This window comes from Pituophis catenifer, unplaced genomic scaffold, assembly GCF_029215685.1.
Source record: "Pituophis catenifer annectens isolate HBS135680 unplaced genomic scaffold, rPitCat1.0.hap2 SCAF_1, whole genome shotgun sequence".
NCBI lineage: Eukaryota > Metazoa > Chordata > Lepidosauria > Squamata > Colubridae > Pituophis > Pituophis catenifer.
Genome location: NW_027256881.1, coordinates 268,696,002 through 268,722,765, shown reverse-complemented (window position 1 = coordinate 268,722,765; position 26,764 = coordinate 268,696,002). Strand labels below are relative to the sequence as shown.

At 38.1% G+C, this 26,764-nt stretch overlaps 1 protein-coding gene across 2 annotated transcripts in view; it reads right to left on the bottom strand.

The window, feature by feature from the left end:
* The window catches only part of LDLRAD3 (low density lipoprotein receptor class A domain containing 3), a 167,210-nt gene that overhangs the window by 70,077 nt on the left and 70,369 nt on the right, over nt 1–26,764 (bottom strand). For both annotated transcript variants that reach the window (XM_070931209.1, XM_070931210.1), the window contains exon 3: nt 755–880. In XM_070931209.1, the coding sequence (XP_070787310.1) occupies nt 755–880 (126 nt within the window). The remainder of the gene's footprint in view (nt 1–754; nt 881–26,764) is intronic.

Below are 26,764 nucleotides of genomic sequence, written 5' to 3'. Positions count from 1 at the left end.
TCACAATCAAACCTTCTGCCTTTCCCCCCTTGCAGCTGAAATGCACAATTATTTAGGTCACAGCATTATGAGATCTATTCAACCACCTGCAAAAAATAACTTTTATAACTAGCTGCAGGAAAGAACATAGCGATGTAAGTTTTTCTTTTGTAACTTCCACCTTATCAGAAAATGAGAGAAGGCTATAGCTAAAAAATTCATGATAGCATGCTAACCTCAGTTTAAGAATTCATTGGAACTGGGGAGCTAACAGCTTGAAGCCTTGCTTTCTGTATCAGTTCCCCATTAAATAACAGGTGTTTCATGTTTCCATCAGTTTTTCTAATTCTGGCTACCATGTTTATTACATAAAGAGCTTTCATAAAAGAGACTTCATACTTTTATTGGAATTTAGATACAAATGTTGTGTTAAATGGCTTTCATTTTGCTGGATTCCTCCTGGAGTACTATAGTAGATGACAAGCTGGACTTGGATAGGGGATAAGGGACAGAGAGATAAGATTCAAATCTTTTCCACAAGCTCACAGGGTTCCCAGCCCAATTTATCTAACATGATTATTTCTGTGAGATAAAAATAGGAGAACTCCCCTCCCCAAAACCATACTGAGATCACAGAATATAGGTGAAATTAATCAAGTCTTCCAATAGAGAGTTTTCAATATTTATCAAGTTTTGTGCAACATTTCTTTTAGATATAGCCTTCAGGCAATGGTACAGATGATGTAACTTGCTCTTTTAAGTAGTAGATACTTACTACAATTTTCTTCATCACTGCCATCAGGACAATCCTCAAAACCATTGCATCGGAAACGGCCAATGATACAATGAATTCCACTGGAACATGGGAAGAAGGTGGACCCACATTTAGATTTTGCTTTTGCTGGGGAAGAAGAAATGAAATCTTTATGATTATAAAACAAATCTGTAAAAATAGTCACAAACCCTGACAAAGCTCAATAGAAATGTTTTACAACCTGGCCAAGAGCTTGATGTAATCTTTATTTCTGCTTGGTTGATCGATGATGTACAGTTCTGAAAACAGTTGTCACTGTAGAGTCTTTGGTGCTCTCTGAACTTGGTTGTTTGCTTGCAGACATTTCATTATCCAATTAAGTAACATCATCATTGCTAGTTGAGTGTGGGACTTGCTCCCCATTAATATTCAGTAGCTTGCTGTGATGGTGTTGGTAGGGGTGTGGTTTTTCCCTTAGTAGTTCCTTGATTAGGGTATTGATTTCTGCACGTTTTTTGTCTGGTGGTTTATTCCTGCTTGTTAGACATGTGTCCTGGTCTTTTTGTTTTCTTGTTAGCATTTCTGTTGTCTCTTGAATGGGGTGTACATATGGTTTATCTTTATGTACTTATTGATGGCTGCTTTATTAGCCAATTATCAGCTGATCGATCAGATGATTTGTATCAACAGAATGCCAAGTTTATAGGAAGTCCCTAGAGTTTTTGGATTTAGTTTGATTTAGAATGCTCACAGTGTCTAGTTACTCCACATTCAGTAGCATTGATGATGTTATCTAATTGGGTAATGAAATACCTGCAAGCAAACAACTGTAAGAATGTTTGTATCTTATTATTTAAGATCTTACAAAATTTTCAATTCATATAAACTAAGCATTCATGCATTACTAGCATTAATATATGAACTAGTTATTAGCAGACCATAAGTATTCTGATCTCCATACTTGGTACTGCTTTCTAGTAAGTATGAGGAGAAGCCAACCTTTTTGTGAATTACACAGCTAAGAGAAAATACTCTGGCAACTGCATAGGAATCTTTGCCAGCTCTATACCTCCAAGAAAAAACTGGATCTTTGTAACTACAATTCCAGCAGAATGTGTAGTTCAAGTCAGCAAAAGAAAAATACCCTCTAGCCATTCAAATTTCCAATGCCTGCCTTTCTATCATATGGGACATTTAGTGTGTGTGTGTGTGTGTGTGTGTGTGTGTGTGTGTGTGAGAGAGAGAGAGAGAGAGAGAGAGAGAGAGAGAGGGAGGGAGGGAGGGAGGGAGGGAGAGAGAGAAGGAGAGAGACAGTGTTTAATAAATCCCATTTCTATCTCGCCATAAACACACTTAAATTTTGTTCATTTTGCTTTTGCATGCAAAGCAACAATATTTACAATTCTTCATTGCAACATTTATTTTCTATGATATTTTTAGACTTCTGATTAACAGTAGTAATTCAAAGATAAAATTTGCACAGACCAATTCACAAATCTCCTGTTCCTTGAACAAGGCACATTAATGAATCACTATAAACATTTTATCTTTCCTGGAAGATGAATTTTCTAAAAAACAATATGCTAACATTTTATTGCTTGTTATCATTCCATAGTGTTTCAAACTCATATATTTCTCTAAGCTTCTGAACCAAGATTTATTTTGCAGAGCTTTTAGTTTCTTTGACTGGATCTTTTTAGCATAAACTCACTATTAGATATTAATCCACTTAGATAAGTTGGATGTAATTGAATAATTGAGATTATCATTGCAAGTAAAGAAAGGTTAGAAATTGTGTATGCACATACTTAAACTCTCCAAAGCCATAATCAGAGAGCCAGTTTGCAGTTATGGCATTGAATACTGCAAAAGATCTAGAGCATATTACATTGGTAAATGGTTTTCTCATGCCAATGATGCCCAAGATAATGAATATTTGTGAGTGATTCCATTTCATACACCAACACCTCCATTCAACCTATCCCTGTGGGATTCTATAAAGTTAATGACAGTAATTTTATGAGCCCTCAGGACTTAACATCCAGTATCAAACCATCATTACAATGCTGAACTCACTCATGGTATTGTATTTTAGACATGATTCAGTCCTCAGATAAGAGGTTTTAGGATAGGATTGTGCTGAAGATTTTAAATTCCTTATCTGTCCAAACACTCATCTATTCAAATTTTTATTTATTGGGCATGGCCTTTGCCCAGCACTCTATCCAATGATAATGACACTTTGTACATTTTTATATACAAGGGGATATGACAACATTATGTACACAGGTGAAGCTGAGATATTTCTTTAGGTTTTTTGGGGGAAGGGAAGTATATTTTTTACTAAACCAAGTTTAGGGTGCACATTGGTTTTTTTCCCCCCTGGTTTGGCATTCGCCATAATTTTAGCAGTTTTGCCACTGAAATATTATGGCAGAGCCAGGGAGAACTTAGTAATTATAAAAAGAAAGTTCCGCTCTGTAAAATAGTACAGAATTGTATATGAACAGGTAGTTCATTATATAAAGGATGTTATGAAGTAGAAGCCAGAGCAACTCTTAGATTAAAAAGTAAAGGTAAAGGTTCCCCTCGCAAATATGTGCTAGTTGTTCCCGACTCTAGGGGGTGGTGCTCATCTCCGTTTCAAAGCTGAAGAGCCAGCGCTGTCTGAAGACGTCTCCGTGGTCATGTGGCCAGCATGATTAAACGCCAAAGGTGCACGGAACACTGTTACCTTCCCACCAAAGTGGGTCCCTACTTTTCTACTTGCATTTTTTACGTGCTTTTGAACTGCTAGTTTGGCAGAAGCTGGGACAAGTAACTGGAGCTCACCCTCTTACGCGGCACTAGGGATTTGAACTGCTGAACTGCCAACCTTTCGATCATGACTTAACAAAATGAAGAAACAAAAATCGAAAACCAAAACAAGTAGTACGATTCTTTTATAGAGAACACTTATTATAAATGCATTAGCTGAGGCTTAGAACATCAAAAAAATAGCAAGTAAGTGCCACTAAATACTAAGTAATGTAGCAAAATTTAGGGAGGAGGGTCCACGGACAGCTTTAAAGAGACAGAAAATAAGCTATCAACATGGAACTAGTAGTGAAAAATGCTTAAAAGAAAACACATTTAAAAGCCTCTTCCAAATGATAAGAAAATAGAATTATGAATAAGAACATGTCTGTTACATTGAGCTTTGCTGCAGTCTTACTGTCTGTGCATTTGTGTGTGTGTGTGTGTGTGTGTGTGTGTGTGTGTGTGTTTCTAGTCACTGACTTTTAGTGTCAGCAGGGTTTTAAACAAATCATTGTTCCAAGAGCCGACAAACCATCCAAGGCTCTATTCATACATTATCCCTTTTCTTAATAGGTTCATTTCTCAAATGTGGAATTCAAACATAAATCTCTCCTAGGAGCTATCCATCCTACTTTTCAGAAACAACCAAAGTACATATGCAAAGCAATATTGGGAAGAGAAAGTTTATTATTATTAGATTATTATAAATCTCAGGAGCAATAAATATATTTGCTGCTTGCTTCAGAAAAGGAAGCAGGATTTCATACTTCGTGGGATAAATTATTTATACATGAGTAAGCTTGTAAGAGGAAAGTAAGGGATAAAGGTGTTGAGACAGGAACCTAAAGTTTTTACACTAGGAGAAATCTTTATGTTAAAAATGGCTGAGTTGAAAATGGCTTAAAATCTGGAGCACAGGACCTGTACATAGCCCTTTAGCCCTTATTTATTTCTGTAGATGGATATTCTATATTCTTATCTGTAATAGGGAAACTAATTTAAAATTTCCTTGTGAGTATTCTGTTGAGCCAGCCAATTCCTGAATAAGGCATCAGTATTTTCAATGTCAAAATGTTCAGCCAATATCTGTAGGAGACTGACAAGGAAATTGTTAGACTGTTCCTAATTTTCAATGGATAGTCTAATAAAGTAGCAAATAATAAATTAATACAGTGGTTGACTAAAGCAATGTATCAGTATTCTCCGTATCAGTTATAGTGTTCTCATTCAACTCAATTCAACTTATTAACATGACATCATCTGATGGTTTAGAATTATTTTTTTAGAATTCTTGGTAGACCATCAAATCCAATAATGTTCTAAGGCAGCACTCCACTATCTGAACCCTCCAGCCTTAAACTTCAAAATCTGTACATCAAATATCTGGAGGTTGGAGAAAAGTTGCTTTGATAGATATTTTGGATTGGAATCATCATCAGTCACAGCCAACCCAGGAAGTCCATGTGGGTTTATAATTGTAAAAATCTTGAAGGCATAAGGCTGTCTGTATTTGCCTAAGGATTCAGATACATGGCAGCTATACTTATCGTATTTTTCAGAGTATAAAACGCACCTACCTTTTTTGGTGAAGAAAAGAAGAAAAAGAAATCTGCCTCTGAGCAATTTTGTCTCATTGCAGCAAACAGTCTGCTTTACTTTCATTTTCGTTTTCAGCATAGCTTGATTAGCACGAGGAAAAAAAAAATCTGCTCCACCAATTTATCTCTTTGCAGCAAGCAGCAGAGCCTGCGCAAAACAGCTGAGAGCAAATCAGCTGAGAGTCAGGAGGCTGATCCAATCAACTTGTGCTAATTAGGCTGTGCTGAAGCTGAAAGGAGCTGTTTTTTCTTGCTGTTTGCTTGCAAGGAGGTAACTGCTGCGAGGCAGAGGCCAAAGAGTGGGGGCCAGTGGGTGGGCGGGGCTACATTTGGTGTATAAGACACACCTAAATTTTCACCTACTTTTAGGGGGGGAAAGGTACGTCTTATACTCTGAAAAATACAGTATATGACTAGTACAGTTATGACTATGCACTGGCAGATTTATAACATAAGGGCAGAGACCATTAGGAGAAATGAGCAATAAAGTGATACTGTACTATCATTTACTGTCTTAGCATATCATACACTAAGGGAATAAAGAGAAAGACTAGTTCAAATACTATTATTATTTAATGCATTTTAATTCTACTTTCTAATCAAAAGCATATTGATTATAAGCAAACTATAAATAATTTAATAGTATATTTAAAACAACACACATACAACACAACACACAAGGAAAAAAGGGAGGACAAGAAAAACCAAATAAAAAATGCATTCAATATAAAAATAGAGAAAGCCTGTAAAGAAAGGATAAATTAATGGGAGAGCCAGAAAAAGACTTTCTATTTGTTAATTCAGATTTCTTGCTCTGCAACCATAGCTTCTCCATTGGTTTGGGCTGCTTCTTAAGATAATTCATAAGTAGAAAGCTTCAATTGTCTCTTCTTTTTTACTATCAGCTGTTTCTGGGTGATTATGATTTTTAAGTGAAATATCAGAATAATACTATATACACTCCACATATTTCAACAATAATTAAAATACACTAATGTGGCAGCTGAAACTTCTAAAGAAATGCAAATGCTATTTTAACTCCAGATCCATTAGATCTAGGAGAGCTGGAGATTGGAATTGCTTGAAACTCTCTTGCAGTACATAGGATATTATACCACTTCTGAATTTCAATCATTAAAAGCTACAATTGATACAATTATTCTAAGGCAGGCCACAGCCCACTACTGGGCCACAGCCTATTGGCCACTGGACAGCATGAGTAGCTGGCCGGTGCGTGCGTGTATGCACGTAAGCACAGGCCCACTCATGCAAGTGTTGCTGCAAGCATCACAGGTGCAAATGGCCCCACTCGCGCGAGCGTTGTGGGTGCTCACGGCCCACTCATTCGGGCACTTACGGCCCCACTTGCATGAGGAATGGGAAAGGTGTGTGCCCGCATCTGCCCTCCCACAAAACCATCCTCTTTCCCCCTTCTCCAGGCCACCAACCCGAAAATGTTGGAGAACTCTGTTCTAAGGTTCCTTATATAGGAGCATGCTGGAGTTAAAAGAAATGAAAAGGGATTAATCAGGTGCAGGGCAACTATAAAAAATACTTTACTTATTAGATTTATAGAGGTGCACATAATTCCTTACTGCACCTTATATATATGAATATAGGTCTATGTCAAGGAATATTTACTGGGAATTATGGTACTAATCAATACAAAAGCCTGTTGAAGTCAAATTTCTGATATACGGGTTTTTTTTATAATTTATTTATTATTCAATTTATTATTCAAACTTCTATACCGCCCTTCTCTTTTCGGACTCAGGGCGGTGAACAGCCAAAATAAAAACATTTATACATAACATTGCAATTAAAAATAGATTTAAAATAATTAATAAATTTGGCCCATTAATAAATTTGGCCCATAGTTATCCCAATCAGCAGGATCACCTGATTAGAAAGAAAGTATGATTTATTTTTTATACATGGAATCATTTTTGCATGCAAGCTCATCTCATCTTTGGAGCTTTTGGAATTTTAAAATATAGTTGTAGCCTTTCAAATGGAGGTGCACTTTTGCTAAAGTGAGTAACTTAAATACTAAAGTTTTTTTTAAAACAACTAACCAATCATAAACTCATATTCCCTCACTTAAGAGTTTTTTATTTAGAATAATGAGCAGAATAAACATGGTTAGTTGCATTTCAAAATCTACCAGTGATATAGTAATCACGGTTAATAAATCTTCTAAACTTCTTGTCCTGGTATGCAGAAATTAGTGATTTAGAAAAATATTTTAAATCGCAGTTGGTTTCTTTGGATACAGAAATGGCTTTTGATAGGCTGCAGATTAAATTACTAGATCCCTTGGTAATGTTTTATTAACTTTATATTCATTAATTGGATTAGATATGGCATTTAAAATTTTTGCATTTACATTAAAAATTGGATTTTCAAGAATCTCCATCTTTGAACTTATTTAATTAAACAGAGGAAAGACCTATCAATACTATTTTGTGTGGGCAAACTTTAATATTCAATTTTCTTTAAAAAAAAAGATATTTCACCATGTTTGTTTTCTTTTTTGTTGTTTGATGTTTGTTACATTTTATTTTATTTTGTATGAATTCACACAAATTAAGGGAGAAAATATGAAGGAAAAAAGGAATGTGAAAAAATATGAAGGAAAAAAGCAATGTGCTACTGCTTAGCACATTGTAAGCCGCCCTGAGTCTCTGGAAAAGGGTGGCATATAAATCAAATTAAAAAAAAAAAAAAAAAGGCAAACTTCGTTTCACCACAGATGAATGTTAGGAAAACAGCATTTGAAATCTTGCTTTCCTTCACCCAGTAGACAATAAAACAATTTTTAAAATCATGAACAAATTCTTAAATATAATGCTGAAACAACCTTTTCTATCTGTGATTTATTTTATGTGCATTTATGCAAGTTATCTCCTGTTCGGCAACATTTCCTCATAATAAGTTGTTTTTCTTCTAATATATAGACATTACATTGCTGACTTGGTGTACAATGGAATCTATTATTAAATTTCAGTTCAAATAAAAGAAATCTTTATTTTTAAGATTATACTCTTACACAGAATTTTCCAGCAACAGGCTATTAAAATGTAAGGATTCTTTCAAGTGCATCTCCTAATACAAGTATTATTATAAGTTTATTCGAATAAAAAAAATGTGTTCATCTAAAAATCAAGACTCCTAAGCTAAAAAGATCCATCATTCTTGCTAAATAGTACAGATGTTCCGGGTATTTTATTCTCCAAAATATCTTAGCAAATCTAGCAGTTTCCCAAGACATGTGTTAAAACCAAACACTGAGTGAGAAATCATCAGTGGAAGACAATTACTTTGTACTATTAACTGTTTCCTCAGCCAGATGCCCTCCATATCATTGGATATCAACTCCCATAATCTCAAAGGTAATATTGCTGAAATAATGGAAGCTGAATTCAAAAAATATAAAGAGCACCAAACTTGAAAAGCCTGCATTAAATATATTGGAATTACATCAAAATATGGCCTGAGGATATACCTCCTTAAGTACTAAACAAAACAAGGGTAGGCTCCATTATAAGCATCACTCTTAGCTGGAAAGATAACTGATGCCTTGACGGGTCACATTTTAATTAAATTTTATATATTTAGCAACAGCCATTTGTGGAATACTTTTGTTATCCAAGTTGCATCAGGGTAGCAGAATATTTCTTATTGTTTTCTCTACATGGCTGTCCAAAAATAATTCCAGCAACCTTACTGGAACATTTGCTGTTGATAAATAATTCCTGTGAAATCAGCATAAGGGTCTTGATATATCTTGGTCCTTCAGATACTTATGACCTAGGTACTGTAAAGCATCTTACAATAAGCTTGTCTTTTAGACTATATGGAGCCAGGCATACAGTTTTGTTGGCAACAGGATGAGAATGATTTGTTAATGCCTTCTTTTATGATGGTGGTTTTTTTTAAAATACTCCCAGTCTAGCATATAATCCTAGTACTTTGGTAGTTTTTTCCCCAACCCAAGTACTGCTATTTACCAAAATTCTGTAAGATCTACTAATTTAAATATATTTCATAATGTTAAACATCAGCACAATTCCTATGAAAAAGACATCCATTATTGTTTGTACATTTATTCAGAGGTCATCAAATAAATAAGAAAACAAGTAAGCCTCTGCAAACATTGGATGTGCATTAATTGGCAGCAAAACAATAATGGTTGTCTAGATTTTTGCAATTTAGGCATATAGTGTTAAATCCGGTGGGTAATCAGGCAGGAGGCTAGGCTGTATGCATAACACCAACTTTATTCAACCACAACAGATCAACAGAACCCGTAACGTAGCGAACAACAACTCGCCTGACAACTCCTTAAATAGTTAGCTGTCAGATCGCACGGACCAATCCCTGGCAGCCATTCTCCCGCTCCTGCAGTGCTCGCGTCCTAGCCAATCCTCGACGCCTGGCAACAGAGCCGGTTGCGCAGGCGTCGTGTCCACGAGTATCTAACACCCCTTCCCACCCGGATCACGCACGCATAGTCCTCCAAGTAAGCCGGACGACGACGGCACCGGCCAGACCGCCTCGGCTCTGGTGTGGCAGTCGAGGTGGGTGGAGTCAGTGCTGACTGGGAGGAAGTTAGAGCTGGCGTGGATGGCGTAGGAGGAGGAGCCAAGTCCTCAGACTCTATAGGAGGCGGACTTCGTGCTTCACCGGGAAAAGTAGGATTCGAACTCGCCGCCGGACCTGCACCAACAGGTAAGTTTCCCGCTGAGAATGCTGCGGTTGGAGAACAGGGGACTGCAGTTCCACTTGTGTGGTCACTGCAAGGTGGAGTCGGGGAATCCTGGCCCGGTGGTTGGGTAGGTGCGTTGGCTATCCTTCTTCGAAGCTGGTTTACATGTCGCCGCCAGACTCTCCCATCAGAGAGTAGGACCCTATAAGAATAGGGACCGGTTATTTGTGTGATTTGGCCCAGCAGCCATCGGCAGTCTTTATCAAAGTTCAAAGCGTAGACCAAGTCCCCCACACTGAACACTCTAGACAGCAATTATGTTCCCCTAAATAGTTCCCCAGTGTAATCAGGGTGCAGGTGGTCCAGGGTCATATGGAGCCGCCGGCCCATGAGCAGCTCGGCCGGACTATGCTTGGTGGTTGAACTGGGTGTAGTGTGTTGTGCCAAGAGGTATTGTCGAATTTTGTGGTGACAATTTGTGGTGCCCAAACGTCGCAGCGCCTCCTTGGCCGATCTTACAGCCTTCTCTGCCAATCCATTAGTGGCTGGATTAGCCGGGGCGGTCTGAGAGTGCCGGATGCCCAGCCAGGCCAGAAACAGTTGGAACGGTGCTGACGTGAACTGTGGCCCATTATCGGTGACAATGATATCCGGCAACCCATGCGTGGCGAAAAGGCCCTCCAGAACCCCAATAATAGACGCAGACGTGGTGGCATGCATAGGAGCGAGCTCAACCCATTTGGAATGCGCGTCTACAGCGATGAGGAAGGTGTGGCCCTGAAAAGGGCCCGCAAGGTCCAGGTGCACCCTGGCCCATGGGGCTCTGGATGGTTCCCACTCCAGAACTGGGGCCGCTGGCGGAACTGGTCTAGTGAGTTGGCACTGTGGACAGCGACCTACCCAGGCCTCAATGTCTTGGTCAATGCCAGGCCACCAGACATAGCTACGAGCAAGGGCCTTCATGCAGACAATGCCCGGGTGGGCATTGTGCAGGCATGACAAAATTTGGGACCTGAGCTTGGGGGGCACAACCACCCAGTTACCCCACAGAAGACAGCCTTTGTTTACCGACAGCTCATGCTGTCTACGACTGTAAGGGAGGAAGTTGGTGGTGGCCTGGGACTGCGGCCAGCCCCTGCGCACCCATTCCAGGACAGCGGAGAGAATAGCATCCACCGCTGAGTGAGCTTGGATGTCAGCAGCAGTCACTAAAGAGGTCAAGTCATCCACGAGGAGGACAGAGGCCATAGGGGCAGGATCGTGGACTGCCAAGGGGAGAGGGCAGCGGCTGAGGGCATCAGCGTGCCCAATAGCCTTACCCGGCTTATAGACCAATTGATATGAATAAGCCGCCAAAAACTCAGCCCAACGAGACATGCGCGGGGACAGAATCAAAGGGGTTTGGCGATCTCCAGCCAAAAGCCCTAACAAGGGCTTGTGATCAGTGACCAAAATAAAAGGGCAGCCATACAAGTAGTTGTGAAAGCGTTTCACGCCAGCTACAGCTGCCAGAGCCTCCCTATTGATCTGGCTGTAATTTCTCTCAGCCGGCGAAAGAGTCCTCGAGTAGTACGCAATAGGAGCCTCCGCGCCAGAGGGCAAGACATGGCTCAAAACAGCCCCCACCCCGTAGGTGGAGGCGTCGCATGTCAATGAGAGGGGCAAGCTATTGTCGTACTGCATGAGGATGGCATCGGAGGTGAGGAGATCTTTAACGGCCTGAAAGGAATTTGCCGCCCTACGGTCCCAGAGCCATGGAGCCTTGGTGTCCAGGAGCCGGTGGAGGGGCTCCGCCACCAAGGCCTTATGGGGTAAAAAAACGGAATAGAAATTCAGCAGGCCGAGGAACGCCTGCAGCTCGGCCTTATTAGCAGGGATAGGGGCCCGCTTAATGGCATCTACTTTGGAAGGGGCAGGGCGAATACCGGAGGAGTTGATGAGGAACCCCAAAAACTTGACCTGGGGAACTCCAATTTTGCACTTGTCCCTCTTCAGTCTTAACCCGGCCCGCTGGAATCTGGCAAGAACAGCCCTGAGTTTGATGATGAGTTCACTGTGATCAGCAGCCGCGATCAGTACATCATCAAAATAGGGCACAACGCCCTCAAGCCCATGGAGCAAACTCTCCATGAGGCTTTGAAAAATACCGGGGGCTACACTAACACCAAATTGCAGGCGGGCACACTTGAAAGCCCCCCTATGGGTCACAATTGTCTGGGCGAGGGCGGTGGCATCGTCCACCGGAAGCTGTTGGTAAGCTTGAGCCAGGTCAAGCTTCGCAAAGATTTTACCCTGGCCCAGAGAATGTAACAGATGTTGGACAACAGGCACGGGGTAGTGGTTAGCTTGTAGGGCCTTATTGATTGTCCCCTTGTAATCGGCGCAAATTCTAATAGAGCCGTCCTGCTTGAGGGGAATCACTATAGGGGTTTCCCAATTAGAATACTCCACCAGTTGAAGAACCCCTTGAGCTATTAATTTATCTAGTTCGCGATCAACTCTGGGCCGCAGCGCAAGGGGCACCCTCTAAGGCAGACATCTCAGCAGCCCTGGCCTCGTCCATAGCAATCGGAAGGGTCAGGTCAGAGCGGGCCAGTAATTGTTGCTGGAGCTTCAGGTTTCGCACCCCGCACACGAGCTGGTCCAGGAGCATTTCATCCAGCTCCCTGAACTCGCAATGTAGTGCCGCCGAACGCAGGGAAGCCATGTAATCATTGATAGACTCCCCCTCCCTCTGAGCCCTCTGGTGAAATGCGTGTCGCCTCGCTATTTTTGAGGGGGCGGGAGAGTAATGGTGCTTCAATTTCTCGAGCAAAGTCTCCCATGGCACAGCAAACACCGCTTGAGGGGCCACGAGGGCCCTAGCAGTCCCGAAAATCTCGCGGCCACATGAACTAAGAAAGTAGCCCCTCTTCCTGGCGCTAGATAAGTCAGCGAGGTCGTTGGCTTGTAAAAAACACTCAAACCTCTCCATGTACTCATCCCAGGTTTCCAAAGCTGACTCAAACAGCGTGAAAGGAGGGAGGGCGGTTGCCATCGTGCAGGCTGGGTTGGCGTGAGGGCGCGGACTTAGCGTTGTCAGTTCGGGTGGTGCCTGCAATCACCGTCACCTCATAAGAATCCCACCTTCATCGCCACTTGTTAAATCCAGTGGGTAATCAGGCAGGAGGCTAGGCTTTATGCATAACACCAACTTTATTCAACCACAACAGATCAACAGAATGCCTAACGTAGCGAACAACAACTCGCCTGACAGCTCCATAAATAGTTAGCTGTCAGATCGCACGGACCAATCCCTGGCAGCCATTCTCCCGCTCCTGCAGCTGCTCGCGTCCTAGCCAATCCTCGACGCCTGGCAACAGAGCCGGTTGCGCAGGTGTCGTGTCCACGAGTATCTAACATATAGCATCTTATTCCAGTTTAACTTTTCTCTTCTACAACTAGAATATTATGAATCTGTGTCTAGCAAGAAGACACAAAAGCAACATTCTAAAATGAGCCACATAAATGAACTGGCAATAGGAGAATTAAAATTCAAAACAGAAATCATAACAGTTTTCACAAACAAAAGCAGCCTAAAAAGGCCTGTGAGTCTGAGCAGAGATCTTCTCTGTGGGTCCCATAATTTCCGCCTATACCGTATATACATATTAGTTTATCCATAAATAAGCCGACCCTCATATTTTTAACCAAAATACCATGAATAACGTGCCATCTGCAAATAATCTAACCCTCAAAAGTTTTAATTTTCACAATTGGCTTATCTGAAGATGGCACATTTTCCATGCTATTTTGGTTTCAAATATGAAGGTCTACATAGAGTATATGCAGATAGTCTTATAGGTGAATATCCACTGAATATATGAGTACATTTAAAAAGATGAGAGAAAAATCTAACATATATGCTTGTAGATAAGCCTGCCCCATTTAGGGAATGTCTTTTGGCATTAAAAAACTTCTTGGGTTATCTGTGAGTATATATGGTAAATTAAAATCAGATGCACAAAAAAGCACTTTTGGAAGGATTAAATTTTAATATGTTTCTATGACATCTAGTAAAGGGACCTGTAATTGGTAATATGTGACTCTAAGAAATATTTCATCAGGGTTGTGTGGAGCTGAATACAGATTATTTTTCTGCAATAGTGAAGAAGCTAGTCTCGAATCTTCTCTTTCGAATAGAGTAAAAATGATGGAAAGATTTAAACAGCCTTTTGACTCTGTCATTTCCCCCCCACACATTCAGTGCTTTCTGAGGCTTCTAGGGGTTAAAAAATGAGCAAAGGAAAAAATATAAACGATTGCATGTCATGTCTGGTTTAGCCCTAAGCTTCACATCTGTTTCTATCTCCTTAACTCTGCTAAAAACAGACGTCTGTTAACTTCAAACATTCCACCCTAATAGCACAAGTAGTTTAAACAAGAGCTGGGAAATTTTTTTGTGCCAACTGAAAACTCATCTACTCTTTGCCATAATGTTAGCATATCACATTACAGAATTTGGCCTCTTGGTAAAGAAATCATATCGTAAGGGTGTTATGGTCAAATGATCCAAACAGCAGCTCTGTCTCTGCAGAGACACATTAAGGGCTGCCAGGAATTTGAAAATTTTCACCTATTAATTTGATTTTCAAGGATAATATGGATAAACTAGATATGGTAATTTTGGCTTGGAATCCAGAGAATTTGTTCCCAAATCAGAAACTTTTAAACCTTTTTATTCTTTGATATTCTGTTCATTGAGAACAGAATTACAATTGAATTGATAAAAATTTCATGGGAGCCGAAATTCAAGACAATTTCAGAACTGTCTCATGACTCAAACAGGGTATATAGGTATATCCACTATCCTATCACAACACTCCTGTTCACACTACTACTAACAATCCTAGCTGCTTGCCTATCTTCTAATTCTTTATACCTATACCTATATTATCTATCTATCTATCTATCTATCTATCTATCTATCTATCTATCTATCTATCTATTGTATGTATATGTGTGTATGTGTATACACAAACACACACTACCAGTCATATATTTGTGCTATCAGGTTTATGTGGCTTTTAAAATGAGATTCCAATTGAAGTGAATTTATGTTGCTTTTTTCTCACAGATGCCCAAGCTGACTGGAATTCCAAAAGTTACAGTTCACAACACATCTGGATGAGAATCGGGTTAAGGATGTTTGATTTTACAATAACTTTCTCTAAACAATGGTGTAGCCCATTGTTTATAGCTGTGGTTTTTCTTGTCTCACAAGATTTTTTTGTTCTTTTTCTTTGCAGCTTCTGTGACCACACTAATTTCTTGACAAAACAAACTTTTTGGAAAAGATATTTTTAATAAATAGAGGAAGAGAAAATAGTATCTCTCCTAGTTCTACTAATGAAAGCAATTCTAATTATGTACACACACATACACTCTCTTAGTATGTTGGTATGTTTGCTAGTGAGCACTACAGGCATAATAATTTTATCTGGGAAGCAAAAAACAAAATTAAAAAATGAGCTAAATTTATAGGTTGATAGAGTAAAGCCTGAAATTACTTCAGTCTGATAATGATTTCCCTGTTGAGAGTGTCAAAACATCACATTAGTGTTATTAAACAGGGAATAGGAAAGAAAAAAATACTATCTATAAGTGTTAGCATTTTTAATTTTCATGCTTATGTGTGTTTTAAAGTTTGCCTAGAGATCAATATTCGGTGCAAAAAGAGTTTTTTGAAAAAAATACCAGTTCTTTTATGACTTATCATGAATTCATCTATATGTAGCAGAAAACACAATCTGCTTCCAAAGAGTGCAGCATCTAAGGTTTAAATTGCAGAGTCCAGTGCTTGTCAAGTAATAGTTGGAAACAGTTTTCATAGCTTCTGTTCTTGCTGAGGAGTCAATCAAATCTACCTTATTGTCACTTATAAATGTACTAATCCATGTCAAAGGGATATCTTCATTTTAAATTATTTATAAAATTTTCTAGATTCTAGAAGTTTATATCATAGACTAATGTAAGTGTAATTAAGCAATTAGTTCGCAAATAATAACTTTCTTGCTAGCAAATCATATAGAATCCTGAGAAAAGCAAAATAAAGAGGACAAGTGTTTTTTTTTAATTCCTGAAATTTTATGACCCTACAACATCAAAATGAGAAAGTTTTGTGAAAAAAATAATTTTGTTCATTAAGGATGGTGAATGCTAACTGTTTTTGCTATTAGTATTTATATTATTTACAATAATCCATAAAATCTGGAGAAAGCTCATGGGCCATAGCTAAGATTCACCTTGTATCTTAAAAAGTATCTATGGAATACATAGTTTATAATTAACTTCAAAATCAATTTTATATATCATTCTGAAAAGATCAATGTTTTGTACTTTATGAACCTGGTTAAGATATCTGACTGGGACATGCTCTTTAGGAATCTTCAATATATTTCCATCAGTTATTTGTTATTTAGCACCACTATTTTTATAAAGATTTTTTATGAAGTGTTAAGTCTAAATATATAAACCCAACATTCACACCACAGGATGGCACATGAAATAACAGTCCTTGTGGTGTCTCTATCACATATACTTTTGTGATTTCTAATCCTGTCAATTACACATAAATAGCATAATTCAAGATATTCAGTCTAAGGCAATTAATAGAACCAATGCTGAAAAATTCTGTAACAAGTTGTCTAATCATTTACTAACAATTTTTATTGATAACTTTGAATTTATCACCCATATTCTTTCAGAAACAAAATTACAAACACAAACAGGAAACAAATGTCATCAAAAATGCAAAAGTAATGTTTGTTAAAAACAGCTATTCTTGTCTTCAAAATAAATATTGTCTCTAAGATACATTTAATTTCCATGTGAAAAAAATCCACACTATTTTTTAGATATTTGTTTTTTAAAGAACTATTCTACAGAGATAAGCAAAACTAGTTGTTTTCATAACATTTGAAAAATATGATTTTATTTCAAAAGCCCCAGTAACATACTACTTTTCTTGATTCCAGTTTATTATTAGGTTTCACTGCGCAATCAGCCAGATGTTTAGACTGGATTTGACATTTTTATCCACCTATCAAGTACTTCTCAAGGATAGGTAGGTGTTGCTTGATCATGTTAAAGGTATCATTGCAAAATGAAAGCTACAAAAAGTTTGAAAAATTGGACACAATTCATTTAACCAAGATATTTATTAATCAAACCAAATGATTACTTTTGTGTGGCCTCACTTAGCAACAAATTTCAGAGGGAGGTATGGATTGTCTCTGTTGATTTGATGCACAGTTCATCCAGAGTCATGGTCACTGCTTGGAATAAAGGGGTGGCTGAGACCTTGGCACAATGAGACTTGGGCAGGGAAAGCAGGGGTTTATGAATGACTGGGATGAGCTTCTGCCATTTTGGGTTCTTAGCTGCTTTTATCAATGCCTGCTTGACACCTGATGAGGTGAACCTATAGAGATGGAAGCGGGTACGAGGGTGAGAGAGACTTATCCCAACAACTTGCAACCTTCCCTGCTAGCTTCCCCCATTAAATTTCTAGGAAGCAGACAGGAAAGTCACAAAGGGCAATCATGTGATCAGAGGCACTACAACCAGTTGTGTGAACCAATTGCTAAGTATACAGAACACGATCACATGGCCATGAGGGTCGCAATACAAGCAGAATACCGAGGATCAGTTATAACCACCACTGTTATAACTTTGAACAGTCACTAAATGAATGGTGGTAACAAGGACTGCCTGTATTAACCAGCCTTCAAGACTGACCCATGGATCACCCCGGGCTCTCCAAGACATTTTTTGAGGTTTGCAACAATACCTTGTAGGTCCCAAGGCCAATGTTTGGGAAAGCGAAGTTGCTGATTGCTACACAGACCTGCAGTCTGGGCTGTAGAAAATATTGCAGGAAGAGAAACTGACCAACAATTGCAATTACGCAGTACATCTTGGTCTTAACACAGATCTCCTGACAACATTAAGAATTGGTCTTTATAGTTAGCATCTCAGTTTTTCTTACATAAGCAGCATTGTCTTTCAGGACTACATGTCCGCCTCCTCTTACAGTCCATAATAGGTGCTGGGACAGAAGAGAATTAAGACCATTCCCTCATCCATGTGAAAGTGCCCACCAGGAACTAATATCCCAAACAGAGAGGAAACATATTCTCCATATTTCGCTACTCACAAGAAACTGTTCTGATACTTGAAATTTGTCCTCTTTAATCTCCCATTAAACCATTCCTAGTAGGGCTTGGTTTCAAGATTCTTTGCTATCTTAGTAGCAAAGTTAGTTTGAAGGAAAAAAAAAGTTTAAGAACAACCCATGATACATTTTCATTGTCTGTCTGTGTGTAGGCATGTGTGTTTTGTCCCTGGTAGATCCTTTGTTTTATTTTTCCCTTTTTGCTGTTTCTTGTTCTACTCTGTTTTTAATGCTGTATGTTACCCAGAGTTGTTATTGAGTTAGGTTACAAATTTGATAAATATTTTTGAACTCACTAGAGACTTTTGTATCAATATATAAAACAAATTCAGTGCTGCAGCTCTCAGGCTAATGAATGAATCCTCATGTGGCTCACATGACAAAACCCTTGGGCTAGATAAAGAGCAGTTTCTATAAAGGTAAAATAAATTCTTTCAAACTTTATTGCTATCACATCTTGGCCTCCAGAAACATCTTAAAATTTTGTACCATATACAAAATAAACTGCACATAAAGGTCATAATGAAATTTACTGCAGGACAACAAAGCTCTATTTAGCACCTTTTCTCATAAAACGAGAGAGGGGGATGGAGGGTTGTAGAGAAAGATGGGTAAGTAAAGAGGAGAAACCTGTTAATGCTTTGACTCCATATAAAATCTTCTCTACCTTTCCTCACTTTCCAGGAGGAACTCTGGAAAAACTGGCTTTGACACAAGCTGGAATATTAACATTCATAAAAATGCATGTTAAATGGATACTTAGACATGAGGTTAAATACAACAATCCATCTATTTCATAGTATTCCAAATGGATATTGTTCAAGGTGTTTAAACATAATTTAGGACTAATTATTACTGTTTAACAACACAAGCCGCTATGGGAAAACAAAAGGTTAGAAGAGCATCCAAGATATTTATTAAATCAAACCAAACGATTACTTTTGTGTGGCCAATTTTTATATGCTTAAAACATACTTGAGAGTGTAGAAGTAGAATTTTAATACTATGACCACATTTTCATCTAGCTTTATATATTTTTTGCATTTACTATTTTTTTTGCATTTACTATTGATCTTATCCTGACAATGTTGTGCATCTAATTAGCATCATAAAAAACATAATCTTGTGCATGTACTTTAAGTTGCACAATATAATAAATTTTATTCCACCAAATTTCTGAGAAAACAAAACCTGTTCTAGATGGTTGCAATACCAATGGAAGATGTGAATGCTATTGCCCGGTAGGTGGTCTTTAAATCAAAAAGGTGAAGGCATTGTGCCACAAATCAAGAGAAAACCATGAAAGTTGTTAGCAAAAAAGAGTACCTTCAACAAAGAGGTGCTACACCACATTACTTTATTATCACAGCAAGATGACTAAAGACAACATGCACTTTACTTTAAAGCAATTTTTTTTCTCCCTATACTGAAGATCTGGAAAATGTGTGTAAGATTTCAAAAATAAAGCAGTTTTAAAGTTCTAAATATAAAGCAACAGAAATACAGAACTTTGCTGAGTTACAAAAATGAACAAAGATGAGTTATAATGGTATTCTTTGATGAATGGCAAAGACTGTAGCTTTGTGGTAGAATATACAGTCAATAGAGGGTCCCATATTCAACCCAAATATCGTGCTTTGGCTTATTGCCCTTTGCATTGCTTCCCCAAACAGCAGACTATTCTCGTCTGAGAATTATGTAGCATTGTGCTAAATTATTATTACAATTTCCATCTTGACTGCCTACACTGTTCTCTTCATGTATCAGAATCAAGAGTTTCATTCCAATAATTCTCTAGAAAATCAAGATGGGTTTCTGTTATTAGTTCAATTTATTAAGTAACTGAATGGGAATGGTAGGCAGTAAATTATGAACTTATTTCTTCTAACCATTTGAATCTGTACCCTCCTTTTCATATTTCTATTCCACTCAGCTATAATTGTAATCAGATACCATTTTATCATACCTTTTTTCAAAATGAAGCGATGAGGGGGAAGTATCAGCCAGATCACCAGCATGAGGTTTGAGTTTGCTGCATGCTTGCTATCGGCTGCCATACTAACGGGGAGGGGAGGTATGATATTTGGGTTGGGAAAGTGAGCTGGTGAGGTGAAGTCCCATGTGAACCGGAAGAGAGGTTTTGCTCCCAAGAATTATTGCGTTGCTGAGTGGAGTTGTTTACATTCTGTCAAGGCCAACCATCCTAGGACTCCAGATGGGTGAAATACTTGAGGATGAGCTTCACACAACATCATACTGGACATTGACTGGACACTCAGCACCATCAGGGGAGGGATTTCGGAAAACTTTCAATCTGTAACTTTCACACGTTTTGAATCAGACCTTGCCTTGCTTTCGCTGCTATCATTTCAAACTCAGTAAAAGTACCTCTTCTCTACCTCAATGGAGTTGGGCGCTTTCTTTATTGGGTTTTGAACAGAGGCAGGCCTGACGTTGAGCAAGAGCAAGCAATGTTTTGGTAACTGGGGTGTGATAAATAAGAATAGGGTTAACAAATTGCTCTAAGAAAGGCAGGACATACTCTTGTCAAAAATCTCATGTTTCCCTACCTCTCTACATTGAGTCTTAATACATGAATAGCTACTCACAAACTTAATTTGTTTTTTATCCCTCAGTTTTCAATATGGTCAAAATACATACACTGGGGAATATGGCTAGAAACAGCTACACATATCTACCGTTGTGCAATTAATATGTACTTTTTCATTTCTCATATAAATTTGGGAATCGGAAAAAATTGTGAGAAAATCATGATGTTGATACAATAGTCAAATATTTGATTTATTATGATAACATCTGTGATAGTCAAACTCTTATATAGTTAGTGCTTTTCTATTATCCTGATTTTGCTGTTATCACAGATACAATTAGACTTCCTGTTGTGAAGGTGAGCAGACTAATGGTTAAGTTTACTGCAGTGAGAAGAACAGTGTATGTATTCTTAGACTTTATGTTGACTCTGAACATGGCTACATGGACTATTGGATTTACATAGCATTTAAGTAAAAGGTAGAATCGTATGTTCCTCAGTGACATCTGCTTGTTCCAGATTTTGGGGGGATTTATATATTCACAATAACTGTCATCAACCAAAAAAGAACCAGTTTTCTATTTTCTGCAGTGTATGCTCTAATCTAGTGTAAATACTATAGACAGTATATTCATGGATAAGCTGAAAATTTTAGGTGGCAAAATACACCCCCAAAATAGGTTTTGGCTGATCAGCAAGTATATATTAGTAGTTGGCATCTGGTTTGCAAAGCTTTCTTCCTTACTTTCAAAATAATGAACCCACAGGTGACTGATGACAGGTGGCATCAGGAGTAACCCTGTGCACAAGTCAAAGCTCCTAGAATCTCAACTGAGCACATGAACTCCTACTTAAAAGCAACCAATCCATTCTGTCATGCATCAAATATTATTTTTCATTTCATTTGAATATTCATAGGATTCTATTACTGGATATAAGATCTGCTTGAAGGCTCATTCAACAAAGGACAAGCTTGATTGAAAATGGAATAGTCCTGCTATTAGGGTCTACCCTTATGGCAGTAAGATGGCGAAGCATCAGTACTTTGTCATTACTCGGTCCACAGGTAGCTATTCTGCAGCCCTGTTTTAGTGATACAAGCCCTGTTGGGTAGAACAGGACTTGGAGAACCTCTTGCAGGGACTATGAAGAAGAATTTTCTCACAAATTGCTCAGATTTACTTGAAGTTGAATGCTGGCCTTATTGCATATCCAGAAAAAATCCTGGGAAGGAGTCATGGGAATGGTGTGAACCTATTAGACCTGAGGAATCTGGGAGCCCTTCTGGGCTTCAGAACTCCTGCTTGAAAAGAGGGGTTTTGAAAGGAGGGCCTTTGCACAGCTTCATGTTGCATACCAGTTGTGCCCATTCCTAGATTGGGAAGCTCTGCTTACAGTCACTCATACCCTAGTCAACTCCCGACTGGAAGACTGTAATGCACTCTCCATGGACTTGTTCTTGGAAAGTGTCTGAAAGCTTCATCCAGAATGCAATGGGGTAGGCAATTATATGTGCTTCTACAAGACAGCACAATAAATTTTTGCTCCCTGAATTGCATTGATTGCCAGTTTGCTTCTGGATCCAATCCAAGGTGCTGGCTGAAACATTTATAACCTTTCATGGCATGGGGACAGATTTATTCCATCAACAGACACATTGACCTACAATCAGCCTATGAACCCCTCAGAATCCAAATCAATTGCACAGCCAATCAGAGACAGCATTGATCTTAAACCAACCCATGCAATTCCCCGCCAACTAGTTCATCTCCCAATGATCCTGACCTGATGTAACCTTCCTATCACAAAACCCATCACAAGGCTGTCACTGATGATTCACACCTGCCTCTTCACAAGACCCATCACAAGAGCTTCACTTGTCACACCCACACCTGAAGCCCTAATAAACAGAAGAACACTGACATTGACATCCCTTAAACTCCACTGAAGATGTTACTTAGCCTGGTAATGAACATTTGGAAACCAACCCACAAGCTTGGAGAATGAACCTCATCTACACCCGAGCTACTCACCCACATCCTACACCCGAGCTGCAGATATTTGTCCCTATTGCAAACTGATTTATATTTTTTAATAATGGTTGTGTTTATATTCAGTGTTTATTGTTTTGGTTAATTTTTGAACACTACCCAGAATCACTTTTTTGTGAGATGGATAATCATATAACTGTAATAAATAAATAAATATTTTTTCAGGTTCCAATTTTAGATTTGTAATAAAAAAAATGTACAAATATTTCCATGCTTATATTTTGCCATGAAGAATGAACATAAAACAATTAGCTAATTTTCGCTGGCTGTCCTAATGTGTAAATATAATGGTCATAAACACAAAGATAAGTGAAACTGGACACTGGGTGTCACTGTTGATGTACAGACAAATTTCTGAAAGCACATGGAACTAACAGAAAAAACTCTTCCCACCTAACACCCCCCACACACAAAGAGAGAGAGAGAGAGAGAGAGAGAGAGTGTGTGTGTGTGTGTGTGTGTGTGTGTGTGTGTGACTGTGGAAGGGTTGATAATCAGATGTGTCTGGATATTTGGTAAAACTTTAAATTTGGCTGTTAACATGTCAGGCAGTAAGCAAGGTTTATATGCCATACTTTGAAAATACACCATCTGCTGCTTGTTAGCTGACAAAAACATCAACCTATCAATTCTCTAAGTAGTTGTTGCTCATTAGCCGACAAAAGCTACTTTCAATGCTCACATAGTATTCGATTATTTTAGACAAATGACGATTACAGCTGATCAGTGCAGGGAATAAAGAAAACCCCAAGAGCTCAAAGGGAAATTAAATATGGCAGCACGGTCAGAATCCAGTTCCCGGTGAAGTTGATGACAAGACTCACCTACTAAACACTGTGTGATTTACAGCAGGGAGTCTGGAGAAAGAAACCACCTAGTGTTTCACAGCTATTTATTAGCAAACATGAAAAACTAAATGATGTATCAGTATTTCTGAAGATATTCAACATTTTAAATCTCTTTTTCCTTTCATACTTTCTGATTTTTGTTTGCATGGTACACATAGACTCATAGAGTTTCTAGCAGTTCTGAAGACTGGATCTCTTCCTTCCCCTCATTTACTACCAACTAATAAATTCAGCATGAATGGACAAATGCCTAATTGGCATATCCAGAATGGATCTTAAAGCAAAAACAGTTCCACCAATCTATTTGTCATTTCTTTGAAAGATTGTAAATGTTAAAATTATTTCCACTCTTATCCTAAAAGAAGAGGAAGTGTTCCAGGCCAGGCATTTTCATCTTTCTAAAAATAGTTTTCATAACATATAAAGCAATAATTAGGATTACATGCTTTCATGACTTCTCTGCTACAAGCAGCCACCTCAACATGTACACAGAAAAGATAGGAAAATCTCTATTTTAATGAGTACCAGGAGATAGTAAGACAGCTTAAATAGTAATATGGGAAATACATGGAACTATGCATCCAATCACTGACAACCAATACGAACAGCCATACAGAGATACTATCTGTTATATCATCTTTTTATTTGAATAGGAATATCCTGTCTCTCCCTGGTGTGGAAACCTCACACTGGTCAAAGGGAGTCCTTTATACTGATAGAAGAGAATATCTGTAGCTCAGAATTGAACAGTGAGGTCCTTGGTGCTCTTTGAACGTGGTGGTTTCCTTGCAGATGCTTTATTACCAAACTAGATATCATCATCATCATCATCATCATCATCATCATCATCATCATCAAGAGCCTTCCAAGGTTGGTAAAATGAGGACCCAGATTGTTGGGGGCAATATGCTGACTTTGTAAACCACTTAGAGAGGACTATAAAGTACTGTGAAGCTGTATATAAGTGTTATTCCTATCATCATCATCATCATCATCATCATCATCATCATCATCATCAATGATGATACCTAGTTTGATAATGAAACATCTTGGTGCTCAAAGAGCACCAAGAACCCCATGGAAACCCTTATAGACTGACATTTCCTGAATAAAATAATATAATTATGAATATTTACTGTAAATAATTGAAGGACATGTAAATTATTTTATGGTTACCATTTGGATATTTCTCAAAACATCATGTACAGAATACCATACATTAGAAAAGAATAACTACTAACAAGACTTAAGCTTGATTTAATTAGGAATTCCTTTTCCACAGATAGATTAGAGTACAAACAAAAGTTTAAATTTACTCAGAAGGATTTCATTTCTCATGAGTGAATTGAAAATAATTCTGCAGAGTTCTGCATTGTTTAAAGTCATGCTAAAATATCTAGTTCAAGAACAGGGCCCAGAAATTGTTTGTTTGTTTGTTTGTTTATTTATTTAACTTGTATGCCACCTGAATCATAAAAGTGACTCACAGCAGGTGCAGATTTAAATATTTATACAGTCATATAAGCTACTTATAAAATTAGATTTTCTTAAGAAAGTAAGAAACAAAAAGGAGCTTGTACACTGTATGCTTGATATTTTATACAATTAAGGAAATGTTATGTGAGAATGACCTTGAGGAACAAGAGAAAGAGATGCTGCCTAGGAAACAATTAGATAGGAGGGGGAGAAGCCCCTAGTGCCTTAACAGTCAGAGGAAGAAACTTAAGAACCAGCCCAAATTGATCAGGCAAGTGGCAACAGCAGATTTATACCTTCAGATTTACAAGATTATGCTAATGTAGGTTTCAAAGCAAAGTTGTGTTCTCTGTCTGGTTTGCCTGGGAGACCTGACAATTAAGTATTGCTGCGTGCCAACATTCTTTTGTAATACAGATGCATAGAAAAATATCCAAAGGAAGAGAATATATGTAGTTCAGGTTGAACTCTGGAGTCCTTGGTTCTCTCTGAGCTTGCTTGGTTGTTTGCTTACAGATCTTTCACTACCCAACTAGGTAACATCATCAGTCACACTTCAAACAAACCTCTTTTTATGACCACTCCACTGTATTCATCAAGAGAAAATTGGGTACCTAAAGGTTTTGAGTTAGCATATGTGTTCTAGATATATCCTGGCCTAGTTAAATTAGAGATAAAGAACATTTTTTTGCCCAGGATTCATGTTTTTTTCTAAAGTTTCTTAATGAATAAGTCCCTGTTCCATTTTTTCTTCCAGAATAAGGTGCAGAGCTCTAGAGTCTAAACTGTAAGTAAGATGGTGAAACTCACTGAATGCAAATGATTATACTGAATATAATGAATCTGTTTTTACAGTGCAATGTTAAGAGTAATTGGTGTCAATATAGAGAACATTTCTGTGATATTTCTGAAATAGTAGTTATGGACCGCCCTGCTCACTCTGTGTGTGTGTGTGTGTGTGTGTGTGTGTGTGTGTGTGTGTGTGAGAGAGAGAGAGAGAGAGAGAGAGAGAGAGAGAGAGAGAGAGAGAGAGAGACTTAGAATAAGAATAAGAATAAGAATATGAATATGAATAACCATATATAAAACTGGGCTTTCTTATTTGTGGTACACAGATGTGTACTGATTTTTTTTCAATTGGAGACTATGGAGTATTCACATTTTACAAGTTTTATGGGCATATGGAATCTTTTATTTAGTATATTCATTCTTTTGTGCTATGTTAACAATGGACTTATTTTTTCCTTCACTTATAAATTTTTACAGTTCTTATCATTCATTCCATTTTCCAAGGTAAATTAAGTCACCCTTATACATGGAGACAGATTTCATATAAAAAGAAAAAATACAGTCTGCAGGCCGTCACAGTAACTTGAACCAAAAACTATAAAGGCAGACTTCTTTGTTTCTTTTACCTCCCCTGTCAATGTAGGATAGCACAGGAAATGAATCACCTGCTCAAAGGTTTTTTTCCCTTTACTCTTGTTCAAATTTATTCATGAATTTTGCTATTGCTACTATGCAAAGATAAGGAAAGATGAAAAAAGAACAGGATGATTATCTCTGCATGGGTGAAATAAAAATGACCTAGCTAAAATATTTCAATAATCTAATCCATCTTGGAAAGAAAAGAAAGAACATATGAACATCAGTTAAGAATCCCAAGATTTAAGCTGATTCAACTGAACAAATCAGTTTTATGAACTGGGGTTTTACAACTGTTTAAGATTTTATCAGCAGCTACAGTGTTTTCTCTCCCACCAGAATTTTACTGGATTCTATTTT